Source organism: Saccharomyces paradoxus, chromosome V (genome assembly GCF_002079055.1).
Source record: "Saccharomyces paradoxus chromosome V, complete sequence".
Classification (NCBI taxonomy): Eukaryota; Fungi; Ascomycota; class Saccharomycetes; order Saccharomycetales; family Saccharomycetaceae; genus Saccharomyces; species Saccharomyces paradoxus.
In genome coordinates, this window is record NC_047491.1 from 103,444 (window position 1) to 117,176 (window position 13,733).

The 13,733-nt window shown below is 37.9% G+C and overlaps 6 protein-coding genes across 6 annotated transcripts; 4 read left to right on the forward strand and 2 right to left on the reverse strand.

Annotated features, from left to right (window-relative positions):
- Positions 1 to 370: 370 nt before the first annotated feature.
- Positions 371 to 1,018, forward strand: RIP1 (ubiquinol--cytochrome-c reductase catalytic subunit RIP1; the record flags this gene model as incomplete). Its single annotated transcript, XM_033909898.1, has 1 exon — positions 371 to 1,018. One exon carries the CDS (start codon positions 371 to 373, stop codon positions 1,016 to 1,018), a length of 648 nt encoding a protein of 215 aa, XP_033765789.1.
- A 609-nt stretch (positions 1,019 to 1,627) lies between these two features.
- On the reverse strand, positions 1,628 to 3,676 carry SPAR_E00470 (uncharacterized protein; the record flags this gene model as incomplete). Its single annotated transcript, XM_033909899.1, has 1 exon — positions 1,628 to 3,676. One exon carries the CDS (start codon positions 3,674 to 3,676, stop codon positions 1,628 to 1,630), a length of 2,049 nt encoding a protein of 682 aa, XP_033765790.1.
- An 868-nt stretch (positions 3,677 to 4,544) lies between these two features.
- Positions 4,545 to 8,939, forward strand: GEA2 (Arf family guanine nucleotide exchange factor GEA2; the record flags this gene model as incomplete). The annotated part of the gene is made up of 1 exon (XM_033909900.1): positions 4,545 to 8,939. One exon carries the CDS (start codon positions 4,545 to 4,547, stop codon positions 8,937 to 8,939), a length of 4,395 nt encoding a protein of 1,464 aa, XP_033765791.1.
- A 401-nt stretch (positions 8,940 to 9,340) lies between these two features.
- URA3 (orotidine-5'-phosphate decarboxylase) lies at positions 9,341 to 10,144 on the forward strand (the record flags this gene model as incomplete). The annotated part of the gene is made up of 1 exon (XM_033909901.1): positions 9,341 to 10,144. One exon carries the CDS (start codon positions 9,341 to 9,343, stop codon positions 10,142 to 10,144), a length of 804 nt encoding a protein of 267 aa, XP_033765792.1.
- A 233-nt stretch (positions 10,145 to 10,377) lies between these two features.
- TIM9 (protein transporter TIM9) lies at positions 10,378 to 10,641 on the forward strand (the record flags this gene model as incomplete). Its single annotated transcript, XM_033909902.1, has 1 exon — positions 10,378 to 10,641. One exon carries the CDS (start codon positions 10,378 to 10,380, stop codon positions 10,639 to 10,641), a length of 264 nt encoding a protein of 87 aa, XP_033765793.1.
- A 1,370-nt stretch (positions 10,642 to 12,011) lies between these two features.
- PXP1 (putative indolepyruvate decarboxylase family protein) lies at positions 12,012 to 13,694 on the reverse strand (the record flags this gene model as incomplete). Its single annotated transcript, XM_033909903.1, has 1 exon — positions 12,012 to 13,694. One exon carries the CDS (start codon positions 13,692 to 13,694, stop codon positions 12,012 to 12,014), a length of 1,683 nt encoding a protein of 560 aa, XP_033765794.1.
- Between the last annotated feature and the right edge of the window lie 39 nt (positions 13,695 to 13,733).

Here is a 13,733-nt window from a genome sequence, read left to right on the forward strand (position 1 = left end):
TATCTATTTAACCCTTTTCAACTTCTTCTTTTACGTCGTCTACACTATGCTTCCCTATGATTTGGCCTCTATCAGGTTGGTCCATAACCCATTTTTTTTTCTTTTAGACGCTCCATAACGGACCAATCAGCGTTTTGCGCCTTTTATCGGTCTTTGGTCACGTGCGGCGACGCGGAGGCTCCCTTATAAGGACTGGAAAAAGACCTACAAGGACGATAGTTGGTTCTTGAATATCGAGTGATATATTGCTTCTGTTTCGTAACTCTCTGTTGCTTTCAAGTTCATCGTCTTCTCAAAACCAAGAATATTATTGAACACAAATAATATCATACTAACACTTATTAGGAAACCAAAGGAGCAATAACAAAAAATGCTAGGAATAAGATCATCTGTAAAGTCCTGCTTCAAACCAATGTCTTTGACTTCAAAAAGGCTGATTTCTCAATCTTTGGTGGCCAGCAAATCCACTTACAGGACCCCAAATTTTGATGACGTTTTAAAGGAGAATAACGATGCTGATAAAGGCCGCTCTTATGCCTACTTCATGGTTGGTGCTATGGGTCTTTTGTCATCTGCAGGTGCCAAATCAACCGTAGAAACCTTTATTTCATCTATGACTGCCACAGCCGATGTTTTGGCTATGGCTAAAGTTGAAGTCAATTTGGCGGCCATCCCATTGGGTAAAAACGTTGTCGTCAAATGGCAAGGTAAGCCTGTGTTCATTAGACACAGAACTCCTCATGAAATTCAAGAAGCTAACAGTGTGGATATGTCCGCTTTGAAGGACCCACAGACCGATGCTGACAGAGTCAAAGACCCTCAGTGGTTAATTATGTTGGGTATTTGTACTCATTTAGGTTGTGTTCCAATTGGTGAAGCCGGTGATTTCGGCGGTTGGTTCTGTCCTTGTCATGGTTCGCATTATGATATTTCTGGTAGAATCAGAAAAGGACCTGCTCCCTTAAATTTAGAAATTCCTGCCTATGAATTTGATGGTGATAAGGTCATTGTTGGTTAAAGTTTGCTTTTCCGCTTCGAAAACTACATCTTTATTGTCTATTTGTTTCACCCTTATTTTGATTTTTCATTTACTATCCATTATGTTACGAACGGGAACTATACAATTAACCTAAGAATTTTGAAATCACAACAAAAACTATCAACATCACAGTCTTGAAAGGATTACGCCCAAATAAAAACGAGAATCACTATTGCCGTATTCGCTGTTGATTCTCCTAAGAATATATTCTTATACAATATGGAGAAAACAAAAGGATAAGAAAAGAAAGGGGAAATAAAGAAGAATCGGATCTATTTATTACTACTTTTTTGTCTCGCCATCTTCTTTTTCTATTCATAATATTTGATATTCCTTTATTTATCTGCATGTATTTATAATTAACAAAACTATTTATCTCCACTCCTCCTTTCTTATCCTTTTAATCCTTTCCAGGTGTTTTACTCTAAATTTTGGTTGTATTTTGAGTATTGATGTCCATAAACAAAAGGTTCATTTGTTGTATAAAGTATACAGGACTGTCTAAAAATGATTGAAATATTTTTATATATGTATATTACCTATAAAATTTTTTTATATTACCTGTCGAATAGGGTTTTGTTTTTTATGCTAAAGCGATTCATCTTGCTGTAGGTATACTTCTAAGTCATCTGGAATATCTGCCCATGAATTACTATTCCAATCCGTAAATTTTTTTTTCAATTGTAAGTATTTGCTGTCAAAAAATCTTGAATTGTAGGTCGTCGCAAAATAGCTTGCTTTTTGACCCATGCGGAGTTCCTGCCCTTGCTCATTATTGAAAAGGCTCTTGTTGATTTCACTCCCATTATTATGATCTTGCTCATCATATTTATTTGAAAGTTTATTAGTCTTTAAATCAATACCTTCCAAATCTTGGAACAATTGCCTAACATACTCCGGCATATTATTCGGCCTGTACCTACGATCAAATTTAATTCTCCAATAGACTGACCAATGTAAACTGACATATTCTGGTACGTAACGAGATCTTCCAAGGTTAGGTACATGAAAATTTTGCCACTTTCCTTCTTTATTTTCCATCCGTATTCCAATGGGAAGCAATTCTAACACCCACCATACCAATCTCATGAACTTATTTGCGTGTCCACATTTAAGAGTAAAAGCATCTTTTATTTTTTCTTTCTCATCTTTCAAGCTCAATCTAGTCTCTTTTATTCTTTTTAGGCAATCTTCCATTCTCTCATTTCTACTAGACTGCTCCTCTCGAGCTCCATCCTCATTATCCGTGACACCTAACAGGAAACATTTCTTTGGCGAGCTGAAATCAAGGTAGTCATGAGCGTCCGCAAATAGAGATCCAATCGAAGTATGTTTGGTAGCGTACTCATGTATTGAACCAGGTTTGAATTTAACTCCAAATTTAATGGCCTCTGCCAAGATCCATCGCAGCGTTAGATTTGACAAGTTCTCTTCTGTCTCACAGTCAGGTGCCCAGCCTCCGCCAACGTCAGAATGATCACCTGGAAACCATTTTTCAATCAAGTCGGGTGTCATGGTCATTCTACTTGAGGTGCCGCTGCCTTGGATAGATTGAAGTTGGAAAATGGCCTCAATCCCTCTTGTCGAACATTCTGTATCTCTTGCGTATGAGTTACCTTCTAAAAATGAATTCAAGTCCAGGAGCAATTCTGTAGTTTCCTCGCTTTTACTTGATAACAACCTTTCATGATTATCAGGAATAAGTGGAGAAGGATTACCAACGGAATGTGCGCCACTTTTTAAAGTATATTTTATCAAAGGGTTTTCGGGACTATGATCACGCATTAGTGCATTAGAAGTTGACACCGTCGAACAACGGTCAGTTAATTGATTACAATATGCTAATGAAAATAGCCTTGGAATGTACGGCATCGGAGTGAAACATAACTGCTTGAATTTTCCACGTCTTTCATCCAAGGATACGCAATGACGGACATGTTCAACAATATTGCTTCTCTGGGTGCAAGGAAACAACCTGTCCCTCAATATCCCAACTGAGTTCACAGAATCAAATAAGCCTTGAAAATGTATCTTCACCTCGCAATCCCGTGAGAATGTTTTCTTGAATTCTTCAGCCAAGGTACTCGTATACTGCAATTCATTGGGCTGCGAGTCATATTCCCATTTTTCGTAAATTTGCCAAGCCATTTTAACCATTTCTTCCAAACCTCTACTCAACAGTCCGACTCTCTCAATCATTCCAGCAAGAACTCTAGCAATAAAAGCTCCTCTAGAAAAGCCAAACATATAAATCCTATCTCCTGGTTCAAAATACTTCATTAAAAAAAGGTATGCAGAACATATGTGATTGTCTAAACTGAACGCAAACATAGAATCTAACAAATTTTGTAAGTGGGAAATGGTTAGGCGTCTTCTGATATCGACAACAGCGTCAAATCCAACTGAACCAATTCCGGGTTGGTAATAGCAAATTTGTTTAGAACCATCACTGTTTTCAAGAAGGTTATACAACTTTAAAATATTAGTGAACGGCTGAGGTCCAAAATTTTCTCTTGTCCCATCAAAACAAAGAATGATATTTTTACCAGATGATGAGTGTGATGATGAATTTATGCTACTGTCACCTCTCGTTCCACTTTTGTTATATTGTTTGTGAATGTACTTGAAACTATCCATTTAATGGATATTGTGCTAGTAAAATGTTTTATAAGTTTCATGACCTGATTACTATTATCTTACTATATCTGTCTTAAATGTGTTGATTTGTGGCGCTAAACAATGAGCTAGAATGTGACAAATACACCCAAGCATCCGATCCGACAACAGAAGGACCATGGCTTTCATTTTTATATCATTGTATCTGGAGTAACGTTTCTGAGCAAATGAAGAAAGACCGATTGATAGGACATGTAGTTGAATATTAATTGCTTTCATAGGAGTCATACTTAAAAAGTTTAATTGGCCTACTTTTTGATTCCCGTTATTTTCCTGAAAGGTCGAATAACTATTCTAAGCAAAAAAGAGGAATAGTGTTCTCTGAAAGTTAAAATAAAAGGCAGACACCATAAGTTCCCTAAAACATTCATTTTATTAAATAAAGGAAATATCCGGCTGGCTCACACTGATCGTATATCAACAACATTTACAGGGAACTACGTGTTTTGAGTTGTGTGCAGAACCGCAAATAAAATAATAAGCAACAATTTCAAGTGGAAAAGTCCTTTGTGTTAAAGGCTTCAGGTTCCAAAGCTCGTCGCGGTTCACATTGGTGAAGAAGTAAAGTATAGTAAGCGCTTATTTTCATAAACGGTTGGAAGTGTTATAATATATTTCATTACCCGACTTGAAAAATACTACGCGGTTCATTGCGAGAACCTTCAATAGGTGTCGAAAGAGCACCACCTATATTGGTGTTGGAATAATAAACATACTAGCCTTAAAGTACGTTAATTTAAGTTCTTTCTCTATTTGAAAACTATAGGCGATAAACTGATTAATTTGATATTCGAGACCACTTCTAAAGGGAAAGAAAAGAGGAGGAAAGATGAGTGATAAAGGATTCGTCACGGTAGATCCTGTCACTATCATAATCAAAGAATGCATTAATTTATCAACAGCAATGCGGAAATACTCCAAATTTACCTCCCAATCTGGAGTGGCCGCTTTACTGGGGGGAGGAAGTGAAATATTTAGCAATCAAGACGACTACTTGGCCCACACATTCAACAATTTGAACACTAACAAGCACAATGATCCATTTTTGTCTGGCTTCATTCAGTTAAGACTCATGTTGAATAAACTGAAAAATCTGGACAATATAGATTCACTGACCATATTGCAGCCATTTTTATTAATTGTGAGCACAAGTTCTATTTCTGGTTATATCACTTCCTTGGCCCTGGATTCTCTGCAGAAATTCTTTACCTTGAATATTATCAACGAATCATCCCAAAACTATATTGGCGCACATAGAGCAACCGTAAACGCCCTAACGCATTGTAGATTTGAAGGATCTCAACAACTTTCTGATGATTCAGTTCTTCTGAAAGTCGTGTTTTTACTGCGTTCAATCGTCGATTCGCCTTACGGAGATTTATTGTCAAACTCTATCATATATGATGTATTGCAAACAATTCTTTCATTGGCTTGTAACAATAGGAGGAGCGAAGTCCTCAGGAATGCTGCTCAATCAACAATGATAGCTGTAACTGTAAAGATTTTCTCAAAACTAAAGACTATTGAGCCTGTTAATGTTAATCAAATATACATCAATGATGAAAGTTACACAAATGACGTATTAAAGGCCGATACGATTGGCACAAATGTAGAATCCAAAAAAGGAGGAAGCCAAGAAGATCCCATTGCCATAGAAGTGAATGATGAGGAAGCTATTAGCGAAGATGATGGCACTGAAGAGGGACATATTCATTCAGAGAAGAACACAAACGGGGCCGAACAACTAGAAATTGTGCAAAAAACAACAAGATCAAATTCCAGAATCCAAGCATATGCTGATGATAACTATGGATTGCCCGTGGCTCGGCAATACTTAAACTTATTACTATCATTGATTGCACCGGAAAATGAATTAAAACACTCATACTCCACTAGAATCTTTGGCCTGGAGTTAATTCAAACGGCATTAGAAATTTCAGGTGATCGATTGCAGCTATATCCACGGCTTTTCACACTAATTTCAGATCCCATTTTCAAAAGCATTCTGTTTATCATCCAGAACACTACAAAGTTGTCACTACTTCAAGCCACATTACAGCTATTTACTACTCTAGTTGTTATATTGGGTAATAATTTACAATTGCAGATTGAGCTCACTCTAACAAGAATATTTTCCATCCTTTTAGATGATGGTACTGCAAATAATTCGAATCCTGAAAATAAGAACAAACCATCAATAATAAAGGAACTTCTAATTGAGCAAATATCTATCTTATGGACTAGATCTCCATCTTTTTTTACTTCTACCTTCATCAATTTCGATTGTAATCTCGATAGGGCAGATGTTTCCATAAACTTTTTGAAGGCCTTGACGAAATTGGCCTTACCAGAATCCGCCTTAACCACTACGGAAAGTGTACCACCCATTTGCCTTGAGGGGTTAGTTTCCTTAGTCGACGATATGTTCGATCACATGAAAGACATTGACAGAGAAGAATTTAGCAGGCAAGAGAATGAAATGGAAATTTTAAAAAAGAGGGACCGTAAAACAGAATTTATAGAATGTACCAATGCATTTAATGAAAAGCCCAAAAAAGGTATTCCAATGTTAATAGAAAAAGGGTTTATTGCTTCCGACTCCGATAAAGATATTGCTGAGTTTCTTTTCAAAAATAATAATCGTATGAATAAAAAAACTATCGGTTTGCTACTCTGCCATCCAGACAAAGTAAGTTTGTTGAATGAATATATTCGTTTATTTGATTTTTCAGGGTTAAGGGTCGATGAAGCTATTAGGATTTTGTTGACAAAATTTAGATTGCCTGGTGAATCGCAGCAAATTGAAAGAATTATTGAGGCTTTCTCATCGGCATATTGTGAAAATCAAGAGTATGATCCATCTAAGATTAGCGACAACGCGGAGGATGAAATTTCTACTGTCCAACCAGATGCTGATTCTGTTTTCATTTTAAGTTATTCAATTATCATGTTGAACACGGACCTACATAACCCTCAAGTGAAGGAACACATGTCATTTGAAGATTATTCTGGTAACTTAAAGGGATGCTGTAATCACAAAGACTTCCCCTTCTGGTATTTGGATAGAATTTACTGTTCAATCAGAGACAAAGAAATTGTCATGCCTGAAGAGCACCATGGCAACGAAAAGTGGTTTGAAGATGCTTGGAATAATCTGATATCTTCAACCACCGTGATAACTGAAATAAAAAAAGACACGCAATCTATCATGGATAAATTAACACCCTTGGAGCTTTTGAACTTTGATAGAGCAATTTTTAAACAAGTTGGCCCAAGCATTGTTAGTACTTTATTCAACATTTACGTAGTTGCATCTGATGACCATATCTCGACTAGAATGATAACAAGTTTGGACAAATGCTCCTTTATTTCAGCATTTTTTGACTTCAAAGATCTCTTTAATGATATACTGAACTCTATTGCTAAGGGAACTACTTTAATTAATACAAGCCATGATGATGAGCTTTCAACTCTAGCATTCGAATATGGCCCAATGCCATTGGTGCAAATTACATTCGAAGATACCAATACAGAGATTCCAGTCAGCACGGATGCTGTTAGATTTGGTAGGTCATTTAAGGGTCAACTAAATACAGTAGTTTTTTTCCGCATTATCCGTAGGAACACAGATCCTAAGATTTTCTCGAAGAAATTATGGTCAAACATTGTTAATATAATTCTAACACTGTACGAAGACTTGATTTTACCTCCTGATATTTTCCCTGATTTGCAAAAGAGATTGAAATTAAGCAACTTACCTAAGCCATCCCCTGAAATTTCTATCAACAAGAGCAAGGAAAGCAAAGGCCTCTTATCAACATTTGCTTCTTATTTGAAGGGCGATGAAGAACCTACAGAAGAAGAAATCAAATCCTCAATAAAAGCGATGGAGTGCATAAAATCGAGTAATATTGCCGCATCTGTCTTTGGAAATGAGTCAAATATTACCGTGGATCTAATAAGAACTTTACTGGAGTCTGCCAAAACTGAGAAAGACGCAGATAATTCCAGGTATTTTGAGGCAGAACTTTTATTTATCATAGAATTGACAATTGCATTATTTTTGTTTTGCAAAGAAGAGAGGGAATTAGGAAAGTTCATACTTCAAAAGGTTTTCCAATTTTCTCACACAAAAGGCCTCACGAAAAGGACTGTTCGTAGAATGCTGACATACAAAATTTTGTTGATTTCTTTATGTACAGATCAGACGGAATATTTATCCAAATTAATAAATGAAGAGTTGTTGAAAAAAGGCGAAATTTTCACCCAAAAATTTTTTGCAACTAACCAAGGTAAGGAATTTTTAAAAAGATTATTTTCATTGACTGAATCAGACTTTTATAGAGAATTTTTGTTAGGAAATGAAAATTTTTGGAAATTTTTAAGAAAAGTTACAGCGATGAAAGAGCAAAGCGAGAGCATTTTTGAATATTTAAATGAATCGATCAAGACGGACGCGAATATTTTGACAAATGAGAATTTCATGTGGGTTTTGGGATTGTTAGATGAAATATCATCAATGGGTGCTGTTGGCAACCACTGGGAAATGGAGTATAAAAAATTGACAGAGAGTGGTCATAAAGTCGATAAGGAAAATCCGTACAAGAACTCGATCGAGTTATCGTTGAAATCCATTCAACTGACGTCACATTTATTGGAAGATAATAATGATCTGCATAAAAACGAGATATTTGCTATCATTCAAGCTTTGGCACACCAATGCATCAATCCGTGTAAGCAGGTAAGTGAATTTGCAGTGGTGACGCTAGAACAGACGCTTATCAATAAAATCGAAATTCCGACTGATGAGATGGAATCGGTAGAAGAATTAATTGAAGGTGGATTACTACCGTTGCTAAATTCGAGTGAAAAACAGGAGGACCAGAAAATCCTCATTTCATCCATATTAACGATAATCTCAAACGTTTATTTACATTATTTGAAATTGGGGAAGACAAGCAACGAAACGTTCTTGAAAATTTTGAGTATTTTCAATAAATTCGTAGAGGATTCAGAGATTGAAAAAAAATTACAACAATTAATACTTGATAAGAAGAGTATTGAAAAGGACGTCAATGGCTCATCATCCCGTGAATCTTTACATGAACAAACACGGGAACCAAACGATCTTCAAGCTGAAGCTGCTGCAACAATTGATGACAATACAGATGAAGATAATAAACCGAAGTTTTCTGATGAAGATAGTACGGAGAGAAGGGAATAGAAAATATTAAGAGATAGTGATGGTATTTCATAAACAATGTAGTTTTGTATACGTTAATAACCTTTTTTTCCTACGCGTATTCATGAATGACGATCGTTTCTGACTACTAGAAAAAGGTTAATGTGGCTGTGGTTTTCAGGGTCCATACTACTTTTTCTTCCATAAATTTTTTTTTTTTTTTTTTTTTTTTTTTTTTTTTTTTTTTTTGATTCTGGTATTTTTTGAATTTTTTTTGATTCGGTAATCCCCGAACAGAGAGAAGAAGGAACCCATGGTTAGATTAATAAGTATACATATATATATATATAACTATCTGAACGTGGTGTTGAAAAATTTCAAGCAACCTTTTATAGCTAACTCAACTGCACTGTAAAAAAATCTGTGGGAAACAAATATAGAACATGTCAAAAGCTACATATAAAGAACGTGCTGCTACTCATCCTAGTCCTGTTGCTGCGAAGCTATTCAACATTATGCACGAAAAGCAAACAAACTTGTGTGCTTCATTGGATGTTCGTACCACCAAGGAATTATTAGAGTTAGTAGAAGCATTGGGTCCCGTGATTTGCCTATTGAAGACACATGTGGATATCTTGACTGATTTTTCCATGGAGGGCACAGTTAAGCCACTAAAGGCATTATCCGCCAAGTACAATTTTTTACTATTCGAAGACAGAAAATTTGCTGATATTGGTAATACAGTTAAATTGCAGTACTCTGCGGGTGTATACAGAATAGCGGAATGGGCAGACATTACCAATGCACACGGTGTGGTAGGCCCCGGTATTGTCAGCGGATTGAAGCAAGCGGCAGAAGAAGTGACAAAGGAACCCAGAGGTCTTTTGATGTTGGCAGAATTGTCATGCAAGGGCTCCCTAGCTACTGGAGAATACACCAAGGGCACTGTAGACATTGCAAAGAGTGACAAAGACTTTGTTATCGGCTTTATTGCTCAAAGAGACATGGGTGGGAGAGATGAAGGCTACGACTGGTTGATCATGACACCCGGCGTGGGCTTAGATGACAAGGGAGACGCATTGGGCCAACAGTATAGAACCGTTGATGATGTGGTCTCTACGGGGTCTGATATCATTATTGTTGGTAGAGGGTTATTTGCAAAGGGAAGAGATGCTAAGGTAGAAGGTGAACGTTATAGAAAAGCGGGCTGGGAGGCGTATTTGAGAAGATGCGGCCAGCAAAATTAAATTCTGTATTATAAGTAAATGCATTTATACTAAACTCACGATAAGCACTTCTAATTTAATTATCACGGTTATTACCCGGGAATCTCGGTCGTAATGATTTTTATAATGACGAAAAAAATAGAAAGAAAAAGCTCCATGGGCTTTATAAAAGAGAAGTGTCCAATACATTGCCAGAACCTAATTTCAGTATTCTACGAGGCATAAATCAAGAACAATAAGACAAGACTGTAAAGATGGACGCATTGAATTCCAAAGAACAACAAGAGTTTCAAAAAGTAGTGGAACAAAAGCAAATGAAGGATTTCATGCGTTTGTACTCTAATCTGGTAGAAAGATGTTTCACTGACTGTGTCAATGATTTCACAACGTCAAAGCTAACCAATAAGGAACAAACATGCATCATGAAGTGCTCAGAAAAGTTTCTGAAGCATAGCGAACGTGTAGGACAGCGTTTCCAAGAACAAAACGCTGCCCTGGGACAAGGCCTGGGCCGCTAATGTGTACTGGCGTATATATATCTAATTATGTATCTCTGGCCTGCCCCATTTTTAGCATGTAAATATAAAGAGAAATCATATCAAACCAAATCAAACTCAATAATATCCACCATTTTTTTCTTTTTTTTTCTTTTTTTTTGTATCATAATTAACTAAAAAATTAAAAAGGAAGATTAAATTGGAAGTCGAATTTAGGATGGAACAGCAGCAGTAATCGGTATCGGGTTCGCCACGAATGACGTCCTACGATTGCACTCAACAGACCTTGACACGCACGCCGTGGCGGGCGACAAGTCAAACGGAACAACCGTTGCCGTTCCCATCGGGGTCCGACCTAAGCCAGACTCCGTAAATTTCTGATAACAACGGTCGGTAAAGACTGGTTCCCCAGGATAGTTCTTCTCTCAGGAGCAGGGGACAATGCCTAAAATGACATTGGCCCGGAGGACGAGGCTCCACTGTGTTCCACCGAATTTCCCACCTGATAAAATTTTGATGACCCCCCCGGAAGGCGGATCCTTTTGCAAACAGGTTTCTTAATCGTAGGAATTACCACTGTTCCACTGCCAATCACGGCTCCCAGAGTTTCGTTCCCGGCCGCGAGCACCATGGCGTACCATGTGCGCCACGAGGCCTCAAACGGAAAACAATTGGTAGAAAAAGAAATGGATTATACTGTAGTAAGGAAAGATGAGGAGAGAACCGAACAGCAAGGAAGGGAAAAAGAAAGATCAGCGGTTAATAGTACAAGTGCGTACCGGTATTGTTGGAACAGGTGATCATCAATGTTAACTTGAGTTGCTATAGTAATATTCTGAACGTTTATATCATACAGTAATGTACATCTCGTATGCGTTCAGGTATAATTATATCTAATTGTAGAATATGAAATATTATACGAGCCATTCAGGTCGCACTACTGTCGAGTTGAAGATCTATTAATTGAACATTGGGGTGGTAGTTATATACACGAGTAAAATGAGTCGTCAGATTGAACATATATTAACTGCCTGACCTATTATTATATTGGTCATCCTTGAGATGGAACAATCGGCGTGCGTTTTATATTCCTCTCTTATATAGTGAGAATTATACGAATAATTAGATAATTGTTGGGATTCCATTGTTGCTAAAGGCTATAATATTAGGTATACAGAATACATTAGAAGTTATCCTCGAGTATATAGGAATCCACAAGAGGACGTCGATAATTCTTATGTCATCTTCTTACACCGCATGTGATAATATACTACTAAATAGATGATATTAGAACTTCATTCCAACATATAGTATAAGAAGATCAAACATCAACACTTCATTGATACTAATAACTAATTATCAACAAAATACTTATATATACTTACTTTTACTCATAGGCGTGGTTTGTTCTGCCAGGCAAAGGCGATTTGCTTCTGTTCGCCGGGCTCAATGATAACGTTGATGACACTTGTTTCCCTTCTAGTCCGAGAAAACTGCACGGCTTGTTGGAAACATCTGCTCAGTTCGCTTAATGTGTTGACATAAAAACCATTGGCGCCCAGGCCTTTGCCTACCAGATCGTAGCGACAGTTCTTGCTTAGCGCCGTTGGGGGTAAGTCGGTCTTGGTATCCTTTTCTCCATGATATATACCGCTGTTGTTCATCACAATGATGACCAGTGCCAGCTGGCACCTTACCGCAGTTTCAATTTCCATGGCGGAGAATCCGAATGCGGAATCACCCTGAATCAGCACCACGTCGAGCTCCGGATGAGATGCCTTGCATGCTAGAGCATACCCGAGTCCAATCCCCATGGTCGCGTTGGTCCCTGCATCTAAACGGCGCCTTGGTGCGTCTGTAGGGAATGAAACACGCGCAATATCCATAGTGTTTGCACCCTCCGTGACAAGTATTGTCCTGTAGTCATCAATAAGTGGTCTCAAAGTCCCATAAACCTGGTTATAATTCAATTGTGCCCCTCTGGTCTTCTCTTTCCTTAACAGGCGAGTTTGATTCAGTTTGATTTTCTCTCGCAATACTTGGTTGATACCGCTGTACTTCCAGCAGGAATCTTGGCGCACCAGTTCGTCAATTAGAGCAGTTACGCTCAAGCCTATATCCCCCCATATGGAAAGGTCGGCACCAGGTGATGAGTTGTTATCGCCCAAGGTTTCGGGATTGGAGTCGAGCTGGATGAATATGGACTCCGAGTTCCATTTGGGTGAAGCACCAAAATGTAATATCCAGTTTAATCTTGCCCCAAGAACAAGAACGATATCTGCGGTTTTCAATGCTTGAGATCTTGCAGACGAAACGTTTAGAGACGAAGAGTCCGGGACAATCCCCTTACCCATCGGGGTGGGCAAGAATGGTATATTGAACTTATCTACTAGTTTGCGAACTTCGTGAGAATTTTTCACCGCACCTTTTCCAATGACAATTAGAATGTTTTTCTTACTGTGTTGTAGTATGAGTTGTACGACTTCTTTGATCTTCGATGGATCTGGACCACACTTATTTGGAGTTAAAATCATCGGCAATTCATTTCCTGTATGGTCATTTCCCTCCAGGGGTATTTCATACTCAATAAAATCTGCAGGGACGTCGATGTAAGAAACACCTGCGGTGCCTTGTATACAGTGATTCAAAGCCTTCTGAGTAATCATGCCAACATTGCTAGGGGTTAACTTGCCGGTAAACTTTAAAAATGGGGACAAAAGACTGATCTGATCCAACTCTTGAAATCCACCTTTATGCATATCGCCCTGGGAGGAACTTCCTGCAATGACTAAAAGCGGCCACCTATTGGACATTGAGTTATATATACCAGCCAGTGCGTGAATTAAACCAGGCCCCCCCACAATAAGTAATACGCCTGGCTTGTCACTAATATACCCATACGCAGAGGCTGCATATGAGGCAGCCTGTTCGTTCCTGCATGGAATGAATTTGATACCGTTAGCAACCATCGTATCCGCTAGTTGGACAATAGGGATGCCAACAATTCCAAAAACTGTGTCAATGCCGTATTTTTGTAAAAGTTGCGCGAATTGTTGTGTAGCAGTCGCCGTCATAATGATGAATGGTTGGTACTGTTTAATGTAGAGAGTTTA